This window comes from Colletotrichum fioriniae, assembly GCF_027942845.1.
Source record: "Colletotrichum fioriniae strain IMI 355084 chromosome Unknown scaffold_7, whole genome shotgun sequence".
NCBI lineage: Eukaryota > Fungi > Ascomycota > Sordariomycetes > Glomerellales > Glomerellaceae > Colletotrichum > Colletotrichum fioriniae.
Genome location: NW_027076843.1, coordinates 1,636,947 through 1,660,574, shown reverse-complemented (window position 1 = coordinate 1,660,574; position 23,628 = coordinate 1,636,947). Strand labels below are relative to the sequence as shown.

At 53.4% G+C, this 23,628-nt stretch overlaps 7 protein-coding genes across 7 annotated transcripts; 2 read left to right on the top strand and 5 right to left on the bottom strand.

Annotated features, from left to right (window-relative positions):
• Positions 1-248: 248 nt before the first annotated feature.
• On the bottom strand, positions 249-3,742 carry N0V96_006622 (uncharacterized protein; the record flags this gene model as incomplete). The annotated part of the gene is made up of 6 exons (XM_053197710.2): positions 249-467; positions 518-1,731; positions 1,781-1,991; positions 2,041-3,292; positions 3,397-3,481; positions 3,709-3,742. 6 exons carry the CDS (start codon positions 3,740-3,742, stop codon positions 249-251), a joined length of 3,015 nt encoding a protein of 1,004 aa, XP_053044788.2.
• A 1,802-nt stretch (positions 3,743-5,544) lies between these two features.
• Positions 5,545-6,191, bottom strand: N0V96_006621 (uncharacterized protein; the record flags this gene model as incomplete). Its single annotated transcript, XM_065757780.1, has 2 exons — positions 5,545-5,654; positions 5,900-6,191. The coding sequence occupies 2 exons, from the start codon at positions 6,189-6,191 to the stop codon at positions 5,545-5,547; spliced, it is 402 nt and encodes a 133-aa protein (XP_065613697.1).
• Positions 6,192-7,468: 1,277 nt separating this feature from the next.
• On the bottom strand, positions 7,469-9,372 carry HAS1 (ATP-dependent RNA helicase; the record flags this gene model as incomplete). The annotated part of the gene is made up of 2 exons (XM_053197708.2): positions 7,469-7,978; positions 8,038-9,372. 2 exons carry the CDS (start codon positions 9,370-9,372, stop codon positions 7,469-7,471), a joined length of 1,845 nt encoding a protein of 614 aa, XP_053044786.1.
• Positions 9,373-10,966: 1,594 nt separating this feature from the next.
• FBP26 (Fructose-2,6-bisphosphatase) lies at positions 10,967-12,521 on the bottom strand (the record flags this gene model as incomplete). The annotated part of the gene is made up of 4 exons (XM_053197707.2): positions 10,967-11,485; positions 11,540-11,653; positions 11,703-12,292; positions 12,416-12,521. 4 exons carry the CDS (start codon positions 12,519-12,521, stop codon positions 10,967-10,969), a joined length of 1,329 nt encoding a protein of 442 aa, XP_053044785.1.
• A 3,909-nt stretch (positions 12,522-16,430) lies between these two features.
• Positions 16,431-17,857, bottom strand: N0V96_006618 (uncharacterized protein; the record flags this gene model as incomplete). Its single annotated transcript, XM_053197706.2, has 2 exons — positions 16,431-16,922; positions 16,976-17,857. 2 exons carry the CDS (start codon positions 17,855-17,857, stop codon positions 16,431-16,433), a joined length of 1,374 nt encoding a protein of 457 aa, XP_053044784.2.
• A 2,310-nt stretch (positions 17,858-20,167) lies between these two features.
• N0V96_006617 (uncharacterized protein) lies at positions 20,168-21,313 on the top strand (the record flags this gene model as incomplete). The annotated part of the gene is made up of 1 exon (XM_053197705.2): positions 20,168-21,313. One exon carries the CDS (start codon positions 20,168-20,170, stop codon positions 21,311-21,313), a length of 1,146 nt encoding a protein of 381 aa, XP_053044783.2.
• A 704-nt stretch (positions 21,314-22,017) lies between these two features.
• N0V96_006616 (uncharacterized protein) lies at positions 22,018-22,452 on the top strand (the record flags this gene model as incomplete). Its single annotated transcript, XM_065757779.1, has 2 exons — positions 22,018-22,219; positions 22,271-22,452. The coding sequence occupies 2 exons, from the start codon at positions 22,018-22,020 to the stop codon at positions 22,450-22,452; spliced, it is 384 nt and encodes a 127-aa protein (XP_065613696.1).
• Between the last annotated feature and the right edge of the window lie 1,176 nt (positions 22,453-23,628).

The following is a 23,628-nucleotide window of genomic DNA, read 5'->3' as shown; positions in this document are numbered from 1 at the left end:
TGCCAGTGACACTCCCTGGTTGGCCGCACCCTGTCCACCACTCGAGACTATCGCGAAGCCGACGCAGTCGTAGATGTTCCCCATGACCGTGGCGGAGTGAGTTCAGATGGCGCACGTTTCATGTACTGCTCTTGGTCGGCTCTCTTCACCACACTCATGGTTTTGAAGCTTTGCTGCGGCGGTACCTTTGGCAAGCTCACTTGGAGGTGTGGTCTCCCTTGCCACCAACCTGCCACTCGAGACAGAGACTATCCTGTCGTTGGAGGCGTTGCGGTGCCTGTCGATGGTGCAGGATCAGACTCCGCTGCTGAAGGTGCTGCCGCTGCAGGCTCGGGTTCCGCCTTGGGAGCCTCCTTGATCTCCTTGATTTCCTTGCGCCCATTTGCCTTGTAGTGAAGCTGAACGTCGTTGCCACCCTTCCAGATGTGAGCTCGTAGGGTTGCAAGGGTCATTGTGATGGGTAGTAACTGAGCTGAGTTAGCAGAGATCGAGCGGGGCGCATGCATAGGACACTTACCTGTTCGTTACAGTACAGCTCCAGGTACTCGTGAGGCAGGAGAGCATCCGGCTCAGGGTTCTCTGGCTGGGGATCGATGCGTTCCGCAACGTAGGCCAAGATCTTCTTCACACGTAGCATCCTGTTGGCGTTGAGACGATTGTTGCCATCCGTTGTTGCAATGTCCGGCAAACTGTTTTGCCATGGCTGAAGGACGAATGAGACCTTGACAGGCTCCTTGATAGGGATCTGATTTTGGAGCAGCACCTCGCCCAACCACATGGGACCACATTGCTCAATGATATCCGCCCCCTGACCGACAGTCTCAACAGTACCCTGGTAAATGTTGGCACTTCCACCAGTCGTCTCTTCCTGGAGGACAACCTTTGTTCCAGGAGGCAATTTGAGCACCGGTGTGTCGTTCGCCAAGCTTGGCGTGACCTTTGTCTCGATGAGCTTCTCGGGATTCTCAGTCAGTGACTTGTCGTAATTATTACGAATTTTCTGGATGGCGCCCAGGAAACTGTCATCGACTTCCTTCTCGTGGGTCGATGATGCCTCGGATTCTTCGGCCTTCTCGTCCACCACAGCTGGCTTCTCCGGCGCAGTGGTCGACGCCGATCGTCCACTCTTCTTGCTTCCAAAAGACATGCCCATACCCATGCGGAACTTCTTGCCAAACGGCGTGCTGGGCGACTTTCCATTGGTTGCATCTTTGTCCTTGTCCTTTTCCTTGTCCTTCTCCTTCTCCTTGTCTTTGCCTGCGTCTGCCGGGGTCTTGGCATCGGGAGCCGCTGTTTGCTCGGCAGGCGTGGCGGGTGCTGCGGTAGGCTTCGAAGCGCCCTCGATCGGCCCAATGGCACTTGTGAAGTAGTCTTCTCGCTCGGTTGACGGCCGGCTGAACTGGGATGATTTGTTGTCAAGGGGACTAGATGGAGTGGCTGCTCCTTCTGGCACGTCGTGAAGGCGGCCAGAAGCTCCTGGCGTGGCGAGGCCAATAGCCATGCCCGGTGTCATGGGGTAATGAGAGCCATTCGCACGTGGTGTCGTTCCTGAACTCTCATCCCAGGCATTGTCGGTCGGAATTGCTATTGACGAAGGAGGGTTCGCGCGGCTGGCTTGTAACCTCCGCTCTACAGCTTCGTTTAGTGTGGCACGGTACGCTTCATCTCGTTTGATTTCCTCATCAATCAAGCCAGCAAACAGGTAGCGAAGGATCCATTTTCCGAGATTGACTAGAATTTAGTTAGCATGTGGTCGTTCTTAGTCCAGCAAACGTCTTACTTCTCTGGTCCTCCCGGAACTCTACTGGCTCCTCCAACTCTAGGTCATCCGCATACATCTCTGCATCGAAGCAGTTGAAAGGTTCCAGAACCACAGTAAGACTTCCGGAGCTGATGTCGATGGAACACCACGGGGCTACGGCTTCCGTGGTGTTGACTTCTACCTCAACGTCTTCTAGGTGCTTTTTCGCAAACTTTTGGATTGGTTTGCACTGCGAGAGTCAGTGATTCATCTTCGAGCCACACAGAGAGCCAGCATACCTTGATGAGATCCCACATGAGAACGTCACCAGCCGTGTCTAGCGTCAGGACTCTCCTCCTGTCGTTCAAGAGCCTGTGTTTGACCAAACCGAACTGGCCCTCAATGGTCTCCTCCGGGTTCTGGTTGATGGGTTCGGTCCCGTGCGGCACATGATTCCCAACTGCCGGTGGAGATTCTGGGCCAGGAGCGGCTTGTACTGGGAATGTTGCCGTGTTGGAGATGCGCAAGATCGATCTTGGTGAGATTTCCTTCTTTGGGGGGTTCGCAGGTGGAGGACTCGAGGGTTGTCTGGTTCTCGAAGCCGTGGATGCAGCCCGCTGGCGTTGAAAGGCCTCGGGAAGCTGTAGGTCAGGGCCTGTGTCGATATTGGACCACCGGTTGATGGACGAAGTGTTGGTTGCCGTCCAGATGTAATCACCTGCTGCCACAACCTTGCTGATGGAATGAGACTCGTGCGCGACAGCAACAGAAATTCCGTCGTCGAGGTCTTCGAGGTTCCCGCGGACGTCCGTCTTCACAACAAAACCAGACCTGTCACTACTGTAAAAAGTGCCCAGCTCAGGGTCGTCCGAGAAGAGCGACCAGACGCTGTCTTCGTGCATGGTGAACGTGTACATACAACGTCCGGCCGTGACACTCCAGAGCTTGATTGTGTGGTCGGAACTGGCCGTAAGAACCTTGTCGCCGGCCTCGTTGAGCAGGACGCCGCGCACGTTATCCGTGTGACCAACGAACTTGGTCACCCTCTTGCCGGAACGAGGGTCCCATAACCGCACAACCGACTCGGGGCCACCGTTGGCCATGATGCTATGGCCGACGCTCAGGGCATAAATGGAGCCCTTCTCCGCAACCTCGTCGCCCTGGGTGTCGATCTCGAGAGTCTTGCCTCCTCCGTTCAAGTCCCACAGGTATATCTTGCGATCGAAGCCACCCGAGGCGACCCAGTTGACGGAGCCGCCAGGGGGCGTTGCAACGCACTTGACATAGTCGGCGTGTCCTCCAATGGTCGCGGCGATATCGTTCGTCTCGGAGTGTGGGCGCCAGACCTTAACCGTCAGGTCGTTGGAGGCGGTGACGACGGCGGAGTTGTTGTTGGCGAGGACGATGTCGTTGATCCATGCCATGTGCGCCTGAGTCTGGGAGCGGAAGACGGTCTTGGTCTTGGTCTCGGGGGGTGGTACGCTGCCGCCGGTCTGGAGGTTGAGGTTGAGGTCCCATGCGCAAATGTAGCCATCGCGGGCTCCCGAGTATCTGTTTGCGAACGGAGAAGTGTCAGCGGGCAGCGGGGCAGAGAGGAAGAGTGGGAGGCGGTAGCAGGAAAGCTGCGGTTCGTATCGCGGGTCTCGGGATCTTACAGGATGCCATTGTCCTTGTCGACGGCGAGGCCATTGACGCCTAGCCTGTGACCGCCGCCTTGCGAACCAGCTGGGAGCTCGAGGACTGTTTGACCGTGTGTGATTAGCAAGCGAGGCCATTGACGTTCTCGAGGAACGCTACAGACAGGCCCGAGTCTCGCGATGAAGGTCAAGACCCGAGGTGCTCGTCCTAGAGGACGTGCGGGGTTGTGGTCGCCGGCCTCAGCCAACATGCGACGGAAGCGCAGCGGGCACACGAGCACCAACAGCAAGCAGAGCGGCACGGACAGAAGATGCACACGACAGACATACCATAGCTGACTCTCTGGCGCGCTTTCTTGGCCATTTTCGAGCGGTAGCGCGGGGGGTTATGATCGATTACGGATTACGCATGCAAGAAAGAAGAAACAATGCAATGGGGAAAAAAAGACGATGCGATGCTACGAAGGGAAGAATATACGAGTGGTCGGGTATGTGAGCTCGCTCGGGTGGTGATGCTGTGAGGATGTAGCCGTAGTGGTGGTGGTGGTGGTGGGAGTAGTGAGGTAAGTGGTAGTAGGTAGTAGGTAGTAATTGGCTGCGGCTGGAGTTATGGGGGTGGGCGCACGGAGATAGGTAGAAACGTGGGTTTGCGAGGTGAGGTGCCTGCCCAGGTATGATGTATTGGTGGATTGCGACGGGGCCAAGCGGGGGGAGGACCTGAGCCAGGAAGATGGGGGACGGGATTGAATGATGGGTGGGAATGGGAATGGGAATGGGCGCAGTGAATGCTGCAAGGCTCAAAGGCGCATTCGTGTTCCGTACCCCGTACACATACTATGTAGGTAGTGAGGTGGGCTGTAAGAGGCGAAAGGGTGTGAGTGCGCGTCGTTGGTGTCTGCAATCTGCAACCGCATCTGCACCTATACCTGTTGGTGTTGGCGCAATCCAACATGTTGGAAGGATTGGGATCCATCACTGTCACCTGAGGCCGGGGTACTTTCTCTTCGTGGGTGCGAGGTGCATGGGGTAAGGACTCAAGGCAGGTGGATAAGGGGGGGCAGTCAGGTCAGGGTACCTCTATTCGTACCAATTCAACCTGGGAAAGGTATTCATGACCATGTTCAACACGCCAGAGCATCAGAAGTGAAGCAATTGAGTTTGACTGGCACCGTCACACTCGCTTTCTGGGACCCCTGATATCGTCTTGCCCATCTTATGATTGCATCGATCTGCGCATGAATGCTCGAATAACGGGACGAACCTGCTGTTGATCTGTCTTGTGGTTGGCGTTCGTTCCTCTTCAAAAGTCTGACTAAATCCTGCATTATGCGTCTTATTCTACCTACCTAGGTACTTGTAAGGGAAGCATTAAACACCTCAGACCATCCGTACCCAGGTACTTCGTAACGACTTTTGGTAGGCGTGGAAGTGGTACGTAGACCGGGATCCAGAACAAATCTGACAGACGCCAGACGATCCAAGTAGCACATGGCTCTCCAATTAGCGCCCAAAGTGTCATGTGTCGTTTCTGTAGTACGACGGCGGCAGACAAGACCCCTCTTTTGGATCAGCTCAATCAGCTCTGGGGAAGTACCTAGGTAATCAAACACATCCAATGAGACAAGATCGCCAACCACAAGTCCGCCAGTCTGCGATTTGTCTCTGGAGACGGGAGGTCGAGTCTAGAAAGAAATCAGTGGCTGGCGCATTCTCCAAGTCCAAGCCACCGACCCTGAACCGTCAGACTGAGGTGCCAACCCCGAAAAAAGAAAAAGAAAAAGAAAGCATGGACCCGCCGATCCCTCTCCCTCGGTGCTCTTTCCCCCACAGTCCCTTTCCCCGTCTTGCCCCACGCGTCCGTGTCACTTCGGCGCCGGCCTCCACCACCAACATCCATCATCAACATCACCATCACCATCTCTGCATCACATCAACATTGACGTGGAACTGAAATCATCTTCATCAAGACCAGAAAATCTCAATTGACGTCGTAACTCATCCTTCCATCTGGGGGTATCATTCCTAAAAGTCCATCCTAAATGGCCCAAAAAAACACACTTCCCTTGCTCTCCGTAACGACGCCTTTATAAACCACTCCTCCAAACTCCATGCCAGTTGCTGCCCCCAAGAGGATGAGCTGAGGTGATCGGCTATGTATCATAGCCCTCAATCCTCCAGATCCATCCTCTTTGTGGCAGCAACCAGCGTCTCCAACCCCATGATACTGGTCCTCACACCCGCCGGCATGTCGGCAACCCCTGCCATTCGCTCAGCTTCTATATCACCAGCCTTGGTCAGTCATGATTTCCTAGCGAGTACGCCGCATGGTATATGCGTATTGAGAAGAATGATGAATAATAGGGATCCCCCCAAGGTAGAATGGTAATACCAAATATAATCTTAAAGAATACTAAATCACAAAATATTTTTTTGTGCCTCGAGTTCTCGTCATGGCAAAATCGCCGAACCAGGATAGAGACAGGCTACTGTGATAAAAAGAAGAAAAAAAATCAAAACTCACCTAGAGCCTTAGCAGCCCTCTTCTCCCTCTCCGCCCTCTTACAAGCACCACACAGTCCAGACACAGGGCGCGTGGCAAACCGGGGCCGAGCGCGACACTCCCGGAGCGGAATGTCAAAGGGTTCCTTCTCGGGCAAGTGGACAGGCCTGTTGAGGGTGAGCTCGCCGTGGAGGGTCCTGTAGGTGCCGAATCGGGTGGTGCTGTCGCCGGTGCGGGTGCGGACGCACTCCATCATGTTCTGGTACTGCTTGTGCATGCAAGCAGTGTGCAGGGTGTAGGTGTAGGTGCACATCTTTTCTGGTGGCTCCTTTTTGAATGGACTTGGTACCGCGTCTTTGTGTGGATGGTGGGGTTTGCTGGTGAACGGTAGTGCGTGCTGGGCTGTGAGCTTGGATGAGAGTTTGTTTGTTGCTTGTCGAGTGAGTACTCTGTAGTTACTTGATCGCCGTGTCTGTATTTGTGATTTTGGATCTGGTTTTGGATGCCTGATTGACAAAATGGCCGTCTTCAAAGAAGAGAGCAGAAAGTAAAGGTCGGAGTGACTGTGGATTGTGGATTGGAGAACTTTCTCGTTTGCTGGGCCTCGAGTGAATTCTTCAGCTGTCTCTTGACTTTGATACTCTGAACTGTAGTCTTTTGCCCAAAGCTGACTTTGGTTCTCGATGCTGTGGTGAAAAAGTAGACGGAAAATAAGTCTGGTGATTCGTTTGTTGTTAGTTGGAAGGGTGAAGCTTGTATGCGATCTGCCGTCGATGCGCCCTTTGTATCAAAATACGATTTCTTGTCGATGTATGGATGGGGCAGAAAAGAAGAAAGCAGAGGCCCAGGAAAAGGGACAAAAAAAAAGGTTATAAGGAATCTTCTCTCAAGTAAGGAAGGAGCGCTGGAGAGGTGGGAAAGAAGGTGTGGGTTGCGATGGGTTGGGTTGATGATGTGGTGAAATTGAGCTCTTATCCAGATGGTGTAGATATTGAGAATTGTGAGGCAAAGAGACAAGTCAATGAGACAGGAGCAGCCCAGTCTGGGGCCCATGGCCGGTTTGGGAGAATATGGTCAAGAGAGTAAGTATTCTGGTAAGCCTTTCTGTATATCCACCATCGAGTTATCATAGCCTCTCTGGCCACGATCATTTAGCTGACGGGCCCAATAAAAGTAAACCAGCCTGGCGACGAGATTGCCATCCTCATACTGAAAGATGTACGCTTCTAGTCCATGAAGTAGATGTCGAGCTCGACGAATCCTCTAGCTACCTCATAGCTTCGTCAATTAAGTTAAAAAAACATGTCAAAAGTCCGTAGCGAAAAGCGAGCTCTGCCTCCGTTGCAGGCGAGCGAGTGGTCCGTTCACAATCACACATCATAAGCAGACCAAAATCTTATAAAACAAACCAAAGTCCCAATTACCATTTTTTGACCATCATGATTTTTGATGAACGCGACGCCGTGCTGACCAAAATCTATTCTCACAGGAACCATGCCATCTCAGCAATAACAAGAACCTCTCGTCCCTCCCATTTTCTTCTTCTTCTTCTTCTTCATCATCATCCACTGATCCCCCCCCTTCAACACTTCACCGCTTCTTATAAAACCCACCAGTACCACTCTGCTGGTTCCTAGGCTGACTTCCATACGCCCTCCTACCCTGCGTCTTCTTATCCCGACTCATGCTCGCGCCCACAGTAATATCCACCCGCGGCGGCGTCGAGAAGCCAAACGACTTGGCCACTTTAGCCAGATCCAGCTTGTTCACGTCAAACACGGTGCGCAGCGAGTGCGACGCGTACGCGTGCAGGTAGGAACGGTAGCCGTCCTTGGCGCTCTTGTTGAGGTAGTAGTTCTGGTTGATGAGCTTCTCGAGCAGGGACTGGATGTTGGCGACCTTATTCGCGGGGAAGTCGAACTCGACGACGGGCACGCGGGCCTCCTTGAGGTGCGTCAGGAAGCCGACCTCGCTGGGCTGGAGGAACATGAGGGAGCGGCCCTTGCTGTTGGAGCCGCGGGCGGTTCGGCCGACGCGGTGGATGTAGTCGCGCGGATCATCTGGGGGGTCGACCTGGACGATCCAGTCTACTGCGGGGATCTACAGAGTTTCGTCAGTAAACTTTCCATCTACCTGTTTTGAGAACAATTGTGACTTACATCCAAACCACGAGCGGCAACGTCGGTGCAGATGAGCGTACCCTGCTTGGCATTGCAAAACTCGAAAAACGTATTCGTCCGCTTCTGCTGCTTCTGCTTGCCGTGCAGATCCAGCACCGGCAAATCGATATAGTTGAGCAGCTCGGCGTGGTACTTTACAGAGTTACAACTGCTGAAAAAGACGATAACCTTCTTCTTCAAGTTGCGCTTCAGGAACGAGAACAGCAGCAGGAACCGCTTATCCGCGTCGCAGAGGACGTACCCCTGCTCCAGGTTCGCGACGGTGCTGTGCTCCTGCTTCTCGTCGACGTTCACGTACAAGGGACCGGGGCGCAGCGAAATGCGCGCCAGGTCCTCGACTTTCGTCGTCTGCGTCGCGGAGAAGAGCATCGTCTGGCGGTCGTTCTTTGGCAAAATCTTGACAATCTGCCGCATCTCATCCTCGAAACCGATTTCCAATATCCGGTCGGCCTCGTCAATGATGAGCGACTTGAGGTTCTTGAAGACGAAGGGGGTGTTTTGCAGGTGATCCAGCAGACGGCCGGGCGTGGCAATCAACAAATTGACGCCCTTTTGCAACTTGTCCGCTTCAGCGCGGCGGTTCGCGCCGCCGATGACGATGCCGTACGTCTGGGAGTGGTGCGCCATCAGTTCGCGCGCGACGCCGAAAATCTGCAGCGCCAGCTCGCGGGTGGGCGAGACGACGATGACGCCCGTGCCGTTGCGCGGCTTGAAGCGCAGGGCGCTGAGCATCTCGACGGCGGGGATGAGGAACGCGAGCGTCTTTCCGGAACCCGTCTTGGCTGCTCCCAGAACGTCCTTGCCGCTCAGCAAGGGGGGGATACCCCGCCTCTGGATCTCCGTCATCTTGGTGAAGCCCATGTCGCCAATGGCCTTCATCGTCTTCTCGGAGAGGTTGAGCTCGGCGAAATCGTGAGCCTCGGCGCCGGCGGCGGGCGGGAGGGAGAGCTGCTGCGCGTTGGGGATGTCGTTTTCGCCGTCGGCGGTGTCCTTTGCGGGCGCGTGGACGTCGTCGTCGAGGTCGGAGCCGTTGCCCTCGTCTTCGTCGTCTTGTGCCGTCTTGAAGTTGGCGGCCGCCGTCTCCTCCTCGTTCTCGACATCCTCGGCGTCGCTGCCGGCCGAGACTTGCTCCTCCTCATCGTCGGATTCCGGCTCGGGCTGCTTGCTGCGCTTCACCTTCTTGGACTTCTTCGCGGGGGCCTCTGCGGTCGTCGTGGCGGCGGGGACCTCTGCCTCGGCGGCTCGCTTTTTGCTGGAGACCTTCACGCCATTGGAGTCGCGTGACTTTCTCTTCTTGCTCGTGGCGGCGTCCATGTTGTGTGGTGTTTGTGGCGGTTCTTTGCAATGCGAAAATTGCGTTGTAGAAAACCGTGCAGTGAAGGCGGCCAGAAGGGACTTCTCTCAAGCTGCTCCCAAAGCCAAAGTGTCGACCCTCTCCCGCCTGGTAATTTTTTTTTCTTATCGGTCAAAAAAGTCTGGGCTGATAACGGAGGCGGTTGATCCATCCCGGGTGGAATGCGGTGCGGGGCAAAAGGTACGTACCGGATGCTGAACCCCAAATGCGGGATTCCTGAACTTCTCCATCAGCTGGAACGAAGGCAGACGTCCTGGGCTTTTCTGCTCTAGAGCAGAGCTTGAAATTGGATTCAAGCTTTTCAGTTTATGATTGAGACCATCACATAGAAGCCACCTCGAACGATGATTTTCAACGTATGACTCATATGAAACTCGGACTTTCTCAATTACGAGATGCTTGGGCATTGTGTTTAGCTATCTGTTTTCTCAAGGTCGCTACAACACAGACATTACCGAGTACTTCTTGGAATATAGGCTACCCCCAAGGACCGCAGCTTGAGAAGATCGTGAAATAGATATAGTTCTTGCCGAGATGCTCGACGAATTATTGTTGAGTTTGGCCCGGGAATTGTCAACCAGCTCCTATGGGATTCGTTTTACGCGACTGGAGGAGGGCAGTCACACAAACCAACTCAATCAACGCCATCTCCAATAAGGTAATGCCCAATTACCAACCTCGGCAAGAACGAAAGCATAGCAATTCTGATGTCAGTCACAATACCGCGAGAAAAATTCATTGGTACCTAACGTAGGTACATTCCTTGTGAAGCTATGAAACTGGGAAACTAAAGGGAACATGTAAAGAAGACCAGCCGGGGGAAACGTCCCACTGTCCAGTCCCTCGTCACACCCGGACGGATGTCAAACGGTCCTTGGCCTAACCTGAACCCCTATGCCGGTGTCCGCAACCACTTAAACCGCCTGCGTAACCACCCCGTCCGATCGATGCAATTTTTGTCCCCTCCCTTTTCGTTCCCTTTCATTTGATTGTGAATTGTCGAACCTCGAAAACATTTGTCCTAGAGTAATTGTAGGATCTTGAGCAAGTGCAAAGTAATTGTGATACCGGACCGTAGATGCATCGCGACAGCAACCGCAAGACTCTGAAAGCGCGGGAGCCCACTTCTGGGTGAGAAGTGTAAACATTGTGATGCGGTCGTCGTGTTGACGTTCGTCTGGTCCGGTAAAAAAGCAAGGTAATTTGTTCCATCGAGAATGGTTGTCGGATTCCCTCCGACGTGATATGCCACCACTCTCCGCGTTTTTTTGCCGCCGTCCCTGTAATAGGTCATCTTTTCTCTCTCTCCGTGTTGTCCCTAAACGCCATCGTGAACCGAGTGGAATATGCCGAAAAGTGAGGTCTGAAAGCGTCGTCGTCGTCAAGAGAAAAAAGGGAATCCTTCGCGTGCGCAGATCTCAAATCGACCTCGAACTGTCCTAGTCACAGAAATTGTGACCGCAAAAGACAGACACGCCTGCGTCCGTTTCCCTCGAGTTCCTATTCCAATCCTTCAGTCAATCTTGGTGCACAAACCAATCTCAAGAACTCTTTTCACGTACACTCCGCAATCGGGTTCTCGTGCTTGGCCGTAGAACCCTTGCCGCGCCAGGTGCTGACCGCAGGGATGTTAGCCTCGTAGCGCACCTCCTCGGTTCCGTAGGCGCGCGGGGTGAGCTTGATGAGGGTGTGCAAGGGCACGTTCATCCAGGGGCTGTCGGCCTGACTCTTGTTCATGAAGTAGGCGTAGATGCAGCGCAGCACGGCCTGGTGGGTGACGATGAGAATGTCCTCGCTGCGCTCGAGCTCCATGATGATGGGCTCGAGGCGGATGACGACGTCGCGGTACGACTCACCGCCGCGGTAGCGGTAGTTGTACTTGTCCTCGTCACGGGCGGCGAAATCCTCCGGGAAACGGTCCTTGATCTCCTGGTAGGTGAGGCCGTCGCAGACGCCGGAGTCGAGCTCGTCGAGAGCCTTCCACTGCAACTGGTTGTAGTTGGGGGGGAGGAAGCGAGCGGTAGCGATAGTGCGCTTGAGAGTCGAGGTCCAGACGGTCAGGGGACGGTCGTCCTGTGGGTTGGTCAGCAATTTAGACGAAAAGACGCATTTTGTGAAATGACTTACACCAACTGAATCACGGACCAGCTCAGGAAGCTTGCGCGCGTACTGCTCACCACGGGGAGAGAGCGTAGTGTCGCCGCCAATGCGACCATCCAAGTTGTACATGGACTCTCCGTGCTGTTCCCCATTAGCCAAGACTCAACAGCGCAAAGTCAGTGATACGTACTCTAGAAAGCCAGATGGAGCGAGGGCGAATGTGCAAGTTCATGAGGTAGTAGACAACGCGACTCTGAAGGTAGTCCTGAATGCGGTTGATGATGACTTGCTTGCCGACATCCATGATCTTCAGGTAGGTATACTCGTTCTCATCACCATCCTCGTCAAGCGTCTTGTAGACCTTCTCGTAGTTGCGAATGCGGTTGCGGAAGTCAAGAGCGGCCTCCTCGGGGTCCTGTCCCTGGTAGTCGGGCGAGGTAGTCTTGACATCGCGAATGTTGGCCATGATGAGGTTCTCGTTGTCGCACTTGCTCTCGACGAAGAGAACCTCGATGCCCTCCTTGGTGCAGATGTCGAGAACCCACTTGCGGCGCTCCTTGGTGGAGTTGGTAGCATCAAGGATGCCAATGACGCCGCCCTGGCGGAACCAGGCCAGCATGTCCTCGATGGCCTTCTCGGCCGCGGCGCGACGTCTGCGCTCGCCCTCGGTATTGTAGAAATCAAAGAAATCAGCCGAGGGGTGCGCGTCCTCCTGGCGGCGGTAGCTGCCAACGTTGAACGTCTTTGCCTTGATGGAGAGCCAACCCAGATAGCGTTGCGCTGAGCCAAACGGATTAGTGTCAAATAATCAAAATATCGACGCTGGGAATATGCGCCAAAGCAACACCCGCGTCGTTTGCTGAATATTCCCTGCAGAAATACGCAGCTGGAATATTTACTCACCTTTCTGGGCGATGAAGCTCTTGCCCCGAGCGGGCAGACCAACCATGACGACGCATATCTTGGTATCCTCCACCTGAATGCCTATGCCGTTAGTCTTGGCCGGCATCTTGACGCTGTGTTTTCTCTCGCTCTCTCTCTCTCTTTTGGTTGTTGTCCGAGCGGAAAGTTGTTATGACGAAACAGAAGGAAAAGGATGTTGTAGAAGCTGAAAACGCGTAGGCATGAGAAGGAAGCTGGAGATGAATTGAGTGGCGTGGAAAGAGAGAACGTGGAGGAAGGCAGCTCGCGTGATGCCTCCAGCTCGTGGCAGTAGCTCTACGCCCAAATAGGCGGGACCTCTCGGGTGTGACTCTCGGGGCGGGTGCGGTGACTTTGGGACGGGGGTGACGGGGATGACGGGGGTTAAGGGTCACTCTGAACCGGACGACATGGAACTGCTGAAAGAAGTGGAGGAGGTCCTTGTCTCTTTGATTTCGCTGGTAAAGATACTGGCAATGTATAGGGACTAGGGAGAAGACTGAGCCAACGGCCGTGATTCGAAACGTTGTTTGCTGAAGAATTCCGTTTGCAGGCAAAGGCAAGGGATGGATGTAAGGATAGGTAGAGAGGTATGGGTATGTGTAGGTGTAAGGAGATGCAGAAACAGCACAGTTGAGGTTGCACAGGGTTTGGAGAATGATGATGTAGTGAGGAGAAGAGAGTGACCTGATGCTAGGTGAGGTGAAAGGTGAGGGTGGAGGGCATAGAGTAATGAGTGGATGGGCGGCGTGCGTGAGTACGTGAAAGTGTGAAGGGGATTAAGAGAAAGGTACGTAAAACATAGGTAAACGAGGAGGGGGAAAGGAGTCCCAAGAGAACAAGGGCGCCGAGAGGATATCCCGAGGAAGAGGAACACCAAAGGTACTTGGTAGGCAATGGAAGACAGCTTGGAATCGACTTGGCTGCCAGCAAAGAGCCGAGTGCAGCAAGTACTTCTTTCTCAGTGAGGTAACTACTTCAGAGTAAAGGTATGGAATCGCTGGACTCGGCAGTACCTTGGACGATACTCAGGCCCTCAAAGAACAAACAGCGGGCGCAACGACGGCAACGGTCATGATGGAGAGACACCAGGCTCAGCTCATCCATCAGGTCAGTTTGCCCAGTTCAGATATCAAGTCCACCACTGGATGAACTGATGCGACATGTGTCTTGCCGGGGGGATGGATCGCTGTTTGTGCGGAAAGGTATCCGTAGCCTGTAGGTAAGGTAAGGTACTTGAGCAGAGCACCGCTTGCTTGGTGACCCCATCTATCCGTAAGTATCTTTGGGAATCCCAGAAGTGACATGTGCTAGGTCACTATTACCGAAGCAGTGGACAAAATACTGACTATCCGTAGAATAGAACCTGCCCTCTGGGTAGCCCGAGGCCGTTGGATCAAGGACGCCAAACAGAATGGGACCAAAGGTAAAGAATAGGTCTCATCTTCAAGACGTCCCGTTCGCCCGTCCGCAACTGAGACCACCACCAGCTTCACCAGCTACCTTGAGCAGACACAATAAGATGGATAAGGTGTCCCTTGAGCTGCATGCACCTAACTGGGTATGCATGCAGGGCAGGTCATTCGTTCCATTGTGCGCAACGGCAGAGGCCGCCGTTCCCCCCTCGCGCGGCTTCTCGTCCGTGGTCTGCCCGCCCCTCCTTCATGGAGGACCACTGGACCCCATGCCCCAGGGCGAACTCCAAACCCCCCAAATTCGGGTGCCCTCATTCTGCCCGCCTTTCCCGGTGCCCCTTGTCGGGGAGCCTAGCCCACTGGGCCACTGAAAGGGCAGCTCGAGTCGAGGGTAATGGAAAGCTCCAACTTGAAGCTCCAGCAGCTCAGCGCAGACTTTAGCGGACCATCCCCGCATCCACCTCAGTCACCGGGACATGTCGCATCCTGCTCCCGCCCAGCTTGAGCCTTGATGTGCCAGTTCGCCAGTCGGCTTTCTTGGTTCACCACCCTCCCAAGAGCCAAGAGGGCAGCTCTCACCGAGAACAACCGAGGTGGACATCAGGCCACGCCGAACTGATCGATTTGACTTGCCAGACATAGCCGGAGCCTCCTCATGACACCACGTACATCGGGATTTGATAGACTACCTTTTTCGCGATGACGAGGATGCAAACAAGAAGGACCCTTTAATGCTGAAGAATAAAACCCAAATTCCAGTCCACTTGAACTACCCATTCCAACCACAAATCTTTATAAGAGCGCCTTTTCTGGTGCCGTCAACGTCTTGACTACTTTGCCAATCGTTTTCACTGCAATTGCTCATCTATTTGCTGCTCGGCCACTTCCGGCTGCGGCTATTCACCAGAGTCCACAGAGAGCCAAAGATCCAACACTCGACTTTGCATCGTATCAACCACTTGGCCGACAACAATGATCATAGGTCATCCAGGTCCCCAAAGCTCTCGAGGCTCAATTGAGCAATCCAATGCTCACTAACATCTGACCCCCACGCAAACCCGCCAGGGGAAAAGGTCACCCGGGACAAGTCTCCTGACCGCGCAACATGGGAGATTTCACCGCCGCACTTGCTGTGGGAAACACCTCTATCCGCATAGGAGTCTAGGCTTGAACAACTGTTTCCAGGGGGTATTTTCTCTCATAGCCCAGCAGCCCAGCCCAGCTCCGAACAAGCAGGTCCAGCCGGCCGGGACGCGGATCCAACAAATCGGCACGATTGCCAGATCGTATCAAATAGTCCAGAAGCCAGAAGGAAAAAAAGGCTAGGGGAGGGGTCCTCCATCGCTGACGAACACCCCTGCGTGATTATTCACACCGCCAGGAAGTTATCGACTGGGCAAAGGGGAGAAAAAAGTCACTTGACGATGCCCGTGAGAAAGCTGGTGCACTCCAAACAAGACAACTGAAATCCACACAAACGACCAGAAAAACACCTCAAAAAAGTCTCAAAGCTCTTGAATATCAAGGAGAAAAGAAGGCAAGGAGATTCGATAATATCGTACCTTGCTAAAGCTCCAAGTATGCTGTCGTCGAGGCGTCTTCTTACTCTCGTCGGCACTATTTGCCGGGATCACTCCGATGCCCATGATGGATGATGGCTGGGTTGCTTTGAAACTAGGCTTTGGTGGTTCGCTGGGTAATTCGGGAATGCCTTCGTCCAGGTCGCTTTCCAGGCTGGTCAGGTCGGAAGAACACTATTCCAGTCTTTTTCCCAGAATTGTTGCCGACCACGGGGGATGTCGGAGGGGTCCCAAAAGATCGGTACAGCGACTGCCGAGTAACCGCCGCACACCGCAAACGAGTTGAGACGATACGATCGTGACGGCAAAGAAGAGGTGGTGCAAGAGAGACAGGAAGAGGAACGAAAAGAATCTGCAGAGGAGAAGAGAAGGAGAGGACTGGCCTCTGAAGAAGCAGCAGCAGCAGCAGCAGCAAGGAGGTCGGTATCGCTTGGAACCTAAGGAAGTCGGTGAGGTGTGAGTAAGTGTTGCCGAGGGGCCTGGATCGTGAAGTGTTGAACCAAGTGGCAGAAATCAGAGCGCCATCGCAGTGACCTCACTGTGGTGTCTTATCGATAAGGACTCCAGGCCTTGATAAGCCCTCGTCGCCACTCCGATAAGTCCCGACCCGAGCACCGGTTTCAGTCTCGTCCACTGTGGAAACACCGCCTGCGCTGGAACTGCCGCTGTCTCTTACCTGGAAATGCACTTCATCGGGCTGCCCTGGGCGCACTTAGGTGGAGTGGACGAGGATGCCAGGATGCTAACCAAAACAGTTCCAAGCAAGCATTCAAAGAAAGTATGAGGCAAGTGGCATTCATTAGACTGAACCATATCTCACCAGTACAATTACAACTCTGTGTAAGCTACTATTATGTCTTTGGCCAACATGACCCCAAAACAACTTCAGCAAATTCATCCCCAATCTTGTTGAACAGCCTACATAAACTTGGGTCGTCTCAGTCCGAACCTCAAATGACCTGATGAAGAGTCCTCGAAACTACCAGACCGCTGCTTGCATTTCTACTTCTCGGGAAGCTGAGGGGTGGCACCGTAGGTTTCGCGACCGTAAAAGCGAACCTGGCCAGCGCCAACGTCAAAGTAGGCCTCGACATTGTGAAGGAAGACTGAGCCCAGGATGTAGGGACCCGTGCCACCGGTAGTGATTCCAACCTGGCAGTAGCCCGTGAGAGGGTCCACCAGCCCGTGATAGATGAGATCAACGGGGTTGATGAAGAAGCTCGCGCCTTCGATGACGACAGCTATCTTGGGAGCAATAGCATCGCAAGGGGCAAAGTATCCACCATACTGGAACAAGTAGATGGCGCTGGGGGAGAAAGATCTGGCAATAGCCTCAGCTGTGGGCGGAGGCACGTACATGAGCGTCGTGCCAGTGTCGACAATGTAGAGGTACTTCTTGGTGTCGCTCGTGGATCCCCAACGCAAGCCATCGACGAGGATAGTGTAGTAGGAGTATTGCCAGCTACCGTCGGGACGCTGTGAGTTGATGCTAGTCTACAAGATTGTAAGTCATACTGAGATGTAATCCCGTTCTAGTCAAAGCTTACAATGATGAGATCGGTGTAGGCCGTAGGACCAGTGATTGGCAGACCAGTGCGACCACCCCATCCAATCACGCCAGACGAATTGCGGACGAGAGAGACGCTGAAGGCATCTGAAGAGAGTCCTTGCTGAACCATGCTGGTGAAGAAGGGCGAGTATGGGACCTGGAAAGCAGGGCGATCCTCATTCATGTCGCCAGTGAATGCGCTGGTGATGGAAGGATAGGCAAGACCGAGAACACCGTTGGTGTAGTTGTTGCCCATCCAGTACGTCTTGTTGGCCAAGCCGACCTGCTGTTGTTTGACGATGATACCGGCCACCTCGATGTCACTGTAACCCATGGGTCCAGAAACACGCTCGCCAGAACCGTAGCTCAAGGCAAAGTGGACATCCTCGACAGGGCCATATTTGAACTCGTCAATCTTGTCCGGCCCAAAGCCGCAAGATTCAGGGGAATAGACAGCAGTGCCTGACAGGTTGGTACAGGTCAGATTGGAACTGGTGGCCCAGGTATCGCTGCTGCCGGTGTCGAAGATCATGTTGATGAGCTTGCCGTCCCAGGTAACCTCGACAGCATATTGGGTACCCCAGGGAGACAAGGCTGTGATGTTCTGGTAGCTGGAAGAGAGATCTCGTGGTTGGGCCGCGCCCAATGCCGTGGCGGCGTTGTGGCCGGTGATTCTGCCATGAAACGGCTTTAGTTTCTGGGTGCGGCCAGAGACCTCATCTGGGGCAGCCTCACGAAAGGCCTTGATACGCTGGAAGTTGACGCCTTTGAGAGGGCTCTTGATCTCGACACCAACACGGCGTCTACCCTTGGCCAAGATAACGTCGGCGGAAAGGAGACCAACTCCCAACAGAGAGGAGAGGACGTTGACGACCTTCATGACGTCTTTGGGTCACGGAGAGAATGGATAGATGAGGGTGGTTGAAAGGAATGATGGATGGACAAGAGAAGGGACGAGACAGTCGAGCTACAGCTTGAGTCTCTTTTTGAAAGATGGACGAGGACGCTGGTGAAGTGTTGGGGAGAAAGACTGAGAAGAGGTGGCTACGGTGAGGAAGAAGAAGGGTTTTGGAAAAGGGGGACAATCCTCGGACGTGTGTTCGGGGTGGACGGTGACGACAAGAAGGCGCAGCAGATACGAAGGTGCTTTCCCTTTCGGCTGGTCCCGTCTGCGTTACTTCTCTTTGGCCGAATGGTAACATAGGGAAAGCGTGTGTATGTCAGTGACTGCTAGAAGCTGGAAGGAGGTACATGAGGTGGTTGCCATCGTGGACGACGGGAAGGGCAAGTACCGCTTGCCTTGGATCGTTTGTTCGGGATGTCACGTCCATCTCGGAAGGACCAGACCCACACGGGAAAAGCGTGCCTTCTTTTGATATCCTGGCCTCCCGTTGAGGAAGTTGTAGTTTGCCACTGACCCGGAAGGCACTTGCAAAGGTCCCGTCTATGTCATTGACACTTGGCTTTTGAATCTCACAAAAAGAAAACGACTACATTGAGAAACTCATGGCTGAGACCCGCAACTAGTCCTAATTTCATCCAATCTCGCTGCGCATAGGTAAGCTATTCGGTCCGTTGATGTAGATCTCATCTACATCTCATCTGCGACTTATTTTCCCTTACATATTGATACAAACAGCCTCAACGACCTCGTATCGACCCATGTTTACGGATGTCGCATTGCTTCGGACAGAAGCTGGTTCGAGCTCGAAAACCTTCTTCAGACTTGAACATTTACCATAAATGAAAGCCTAGCTCATCGTGGTTGTGTCACTGTGAGGATCATCCACGATTCCCCTTGAAGCACATATTGCTCATGGTCGGGCATAGGCATTGGGGCAATATGATTCAATTATCTGGTTGAAACAATGAGCATCCGTCAAGCCCAGCTAGGGTCTCAAGATTCCGTCTCATCCAAACTGCTTTAATCACATTAGGCGGATACCTGCAGCATTTGCCAGGTGTGCCATTCAGGTACCAGTATCACCGGACGTTACTCGGGAGTTGGCTAGCTCATTGAGCAAACGCAAAGAGTCTGAGACCAGACACATAATATCGGAAGTCGGCTCGAGCAAACGTAACCAGGTCGAGACAGCATCTTTTGATCTCAAGTGGAGGGCTTCTCGAGTTCACCAAAGTCCTGCCTCGCCATTGCGCCATGAAGCTTCGGTTACACAATATGGGTCCTATGTTTGTTCAGGCTTGTCATTCATGGCCAATTCATATGCTCTCAACGTGTTGTCAACGTGTTGTGAAAGAAGATATATGAGCATACACCTGGGTCTCTCAGTTCTCAGCTCTCAACCCCTGTCCAGCAGATCTGTTTGTTCCTTCATGTCAAATGCGAGATGGCGCGCCATCTGCATATGCCCTGCCCAACGTGCCACCATTGTCGTCATGCAGTATGCCCGGCCCACTGTCGTCGCCACCAATTGAACTTCATTTCAACCGAGTCGACTGGCACGAGAAGCGACGTCTATTGAGGAACCCCTGAAATTGGGGGCACTGCCGTTGACTGCGGTCAACACATAGGGTCCAACCTCCGACTCATATTGAGCAACGTCAATGATACATGGCAACGTCTGACGAGGGCTCGCAACGGGTTCATGACATAATCACCAATACGACGTGTCCCATCTTATATCAAAGGCCTGCCAGATTAAGGTGCTGACACCCCCGATCTCAGCTCCGGAGTCTGGGACCGATCGGCCTAAAAGAATCGGAGTTCATGTCCCGCCGGCGGGCCGCTGGGCTGACTATGCTCGTGTCACTCCGGTCTGACCGGACTGCCTCATTTTCCAATCAATATTTTGACATTGACGCAGAATTGAAGCCAAGATCTCAACATGAATCCCTCAGGATTTGGTTGAGACATACAGAGCCCCGTGCGGCAGGGATGGAAAGCCGAGGCACTTACCGGAAAGGGTAACCTAGCCAACCTTAACATGATGACGACAAGACCCGAGGATAGGGCTGAGAATGCACTGCCTGACGTTCATAAGGTGACCCGTCCATGCCATTGGAGCTCCGACTACCTTATATCTTAACCTCACCTTTTCTCCCTCCCTTATCTTTACCGTGAACGTTGACTGTAACCCTCCCCCAGGATTCTTCATCGGATAGTTGGGCGCCAAAAGCAACGGTCGCTATCGAAAGTTTCTCTCCCACAACAAACCATTTCACACTCATCATGGCATCAAACCAACCCACCGGCGCTGCCGGACCCCTGCCAGCTATGCAAGAGCTCTCACCAACGACGTTCCTCTACGACCCGCCCTCATCCGTCCCGGACCCAAACTCACCCAAGCTCGTCGCTATCTTCAGCTGGATGTCGGCCCAGGATGTCCATATCGCAAAGTACACATCGCGGTACATGGCAATGTACCCCTCCGCCAGCATCCTTCTCGTGAAATGCCCCTTCATCCACACCCTCTCCAATCGCATCTCCAAACGTCAAATCAAGCCGGCGGTCCCCGTGATCCGCTCCCTAGCAGACTCCGCCCCGCCGCCGGCCTCGTCCGAGACGGGGACGGGCCAGCGGGCCCCGCAGCTCCTCTTCCACGTCTTCTCCAACGGCGGCGCCACTAACCTCGCAAAGTTCCTCGAGCTCTACGCCGACGCGGACCGCGCGGGCCGTCTGGAGCTCCCGCCGCACGTGACGCTCTACGATTCCTGCCCGGGTGGATTTCACTGGATGCGGAGCTACCGCGCGCTCTCGGCCTCGATGCCGCGCATCCTGGCGCCGCTGGCCCACGTCTTTATCGGCTGGTTCTGGCTCTTTCACATCCCGCTCGGGCGGGTCGGATTCTTTGGCAAGATGTGGGCGGCGCTGCGGCAAAAGGCACTGTTGGGCAGTGAGAGGCGGCGGGCGTATCTGTACAGCAAGGAGGATGAGATGATTTACTGGGGTGACGTGGAGAGGCATGCGGATGAGTCTGCCGAGGTCGGCTTCAAGGTCCGCAGGGAGAGGTTTGATGGGAGTCAGCATGTTGCGCATGCCAAGTTGGATTCGTCGAGGTATTGGGGCCTTGTGAAGGATGTGTGGGATGAGGACTTGGTCAAGAAGAAGGTTGAGCCGCCGACGCCGACGACGAAGTCTGCTGATGTCCCGTCAGAATCAACGCCTGAGAATGCTTCAGAGACTGCAGACAAGACTGCAGAACCTGTGAAGACAGCACTGGATTCACCGCAGACTGCGCCAGAGGCTCCAAAGGCTGCTCTGGAGCAAGAGACAACTAAAATGGCTCCTGAACCACCGAAACCCGCACCTCCGCCACCAGAGATTGCACCTGCGAGGCCGAAGCGGCAACCTACGCCGCCTCCAACCATCCAGTAAGCCGGCGATGTGTGTACTTCTGCTAGTTGAAGCACTTATCACTTTTATAGATGATACCTTTTCAGACTTTTTGACATAGAATGACTATCCGCGTTGGAAATTGTCCTGTTAATAGACCTAACAATCATAAACCGCATCTTAGTAAGGCTCCTGGCCGCTATCCTAGTCCTGCTTCATGACGCTATGACATGTTGTCAGCTTAAGAACACATTTCGGCTCTAATTTTGTGTTAGTACTTGCCCAAGAGTTTGCTTCTTGAGGCGAGTGTGCGGCCATGAAAGTAAGCCGCAAAGCCCCCTCCCTTGATTTGGTTGTGTCAAGTTAATCTCCTTCAGCGTCATTGGGGAAAGATTTTCTTGTCGCCAGGGTTCGGCTATTGGTCAAGCATGTACATCGAGGCTCAAGGCAACCGCCGGTGTCTCACTCAAGACAGCCAAGGCCTCCCACCCTTGATGCGTAAAGCCAGGGAAGGACGCCTCAGTGGCTTAGCTGTCACACTCAGCGATGAAAAACAGCAAAACCCCTATTCACCGCTCATCTGGCATACTGTCCTGATGAGTTCACTATCGGAAACTGGCATCGACGAAATAAGCTCCGCGGCACTACTGATAGGGAGTTGATTATCCAATACACTGACACGAGCCCAAAGTCTGGACCAAATCCTCTGAAAACTGAACAGCCTTCAGCTGTTGCTCTTCGGCAAAATGGCGGAGGTTCTAGGGGTCGTTGTGAGCGCCCTTACAGTCGTCGATATGACTGTGAAACTCGGGTCTAGTGCCATCAAGCTCAAGAAGCTCTGGGATCAAGTACAGGATACACCGAGCGAGATCAGTCAGCTCGTTACACAGGTTGAACTTCTCAACGCCGTTCTTGCCGAGGCGGATGCCATGTTCGACCAGGTCTACAGTACCAATAATAGCCCCTCCGTCATCAGTCTCAATTATTGCCAGCATGCAGTAAATCACCTGGAAACCTTGGTGACGGACTTACAGCAGCAAATGATGATGGCAAATAGGCCGAGAAGAAGCATCGCGAGACTGAAGTTTACTCTGAAGAAAGACTTGATCCAGAACTGTCAGGAAAAGCTGCAAGTAGCGCTGCAAATGGTAGTACTATCCCAAAATACTCGCATTCTGTAAGTAAACGCTCAGTGAAACCTAATAGACCTAACGGCTGAATAACGTCCCAGTGCTGCCCTCAGAGCTCCATCGCCGGAGCCATCGGCTGATTATCATGATATCTTAGGAGATACGAAAGACTCGGACATGCCGCCTTGCTCTGCAGAGTTTATGAAACAGAGACAAGAATCTTTTGGAAGATTCGACGCATATTCTATGCGACGAAGACGGGGAGTGATGGACGCACTCCCTTGGCAGCAAACTTCTCTCTTTGGTACCTTTGCGCACCAGACGAGCCCGCACTCCGTACTCTCTGGTGTTCAGGGTAAGTATCTGTTTTGCTCACATAAGCTCTCCGAAGTCAATAGAACTCAAGGTATAGGTATGTCACTAACACCGATCAGTCTACCGGGCACGCGTAAGACCACCGATGTGGATGTCGGAAAGGATATGGGATATCCAAACGTATCGAGCGTGTGCGGGATGGAAATTCTCTTTAAGAACTTGGACTGTCCGCCCCTCTAGTGCTCCTGTGTTTGTCTATATCAAATCTGGATCGTGGTCCCAAGTACTACAAGAATTTGAGGCGAAACGGGCGTCTCTGTTTGACCGTGACCCTGAGGGGTGGTCATTGGTACATGTATGCGGGCTCCCCATGCCACGAATCGCGCTTAAATGAAGAAAGGAAGAGCTAACATCGTGTAAGTATGCAATCTTCTTCGGTCATATCAGTGTCATCAAGAATCTGTTGAGTATGGGTCTTAGTCTTGACGACATATACTCTGAGACCTTGGGCAGTTCTTGGATCTTATTCGAGGATGCTTCAGAAGAGCAAGAGACCATGCTGGAATTGTTCCGTATGTGGCTCTACATATGTGGGCTTGATGATGATATGGAGCCATTCTTCGTCCCCGGGGGCGGACACAATGGAAACAAGTTTAACGTCGTCTCGAGCTTCGTTTGGAAGCTACCCGAAGCAAATCGGATCATGGCGATAGGGAGGGACAGTGCATACTACAAACTCCCTCCCAAATCACGCTTCGCTTGCTTGGGATGGCAATCAATCAATCCTCAGGTCTTGCTGAACGATATACATCATGGTGATGACCTAAAACCTGCGGAATTCAGCGTCGTCTTTGATGGGCCAAAGGAAAGTTCTCTGGAGAGCTTTGTCAACGCGTACGTCAACTTCCTGTT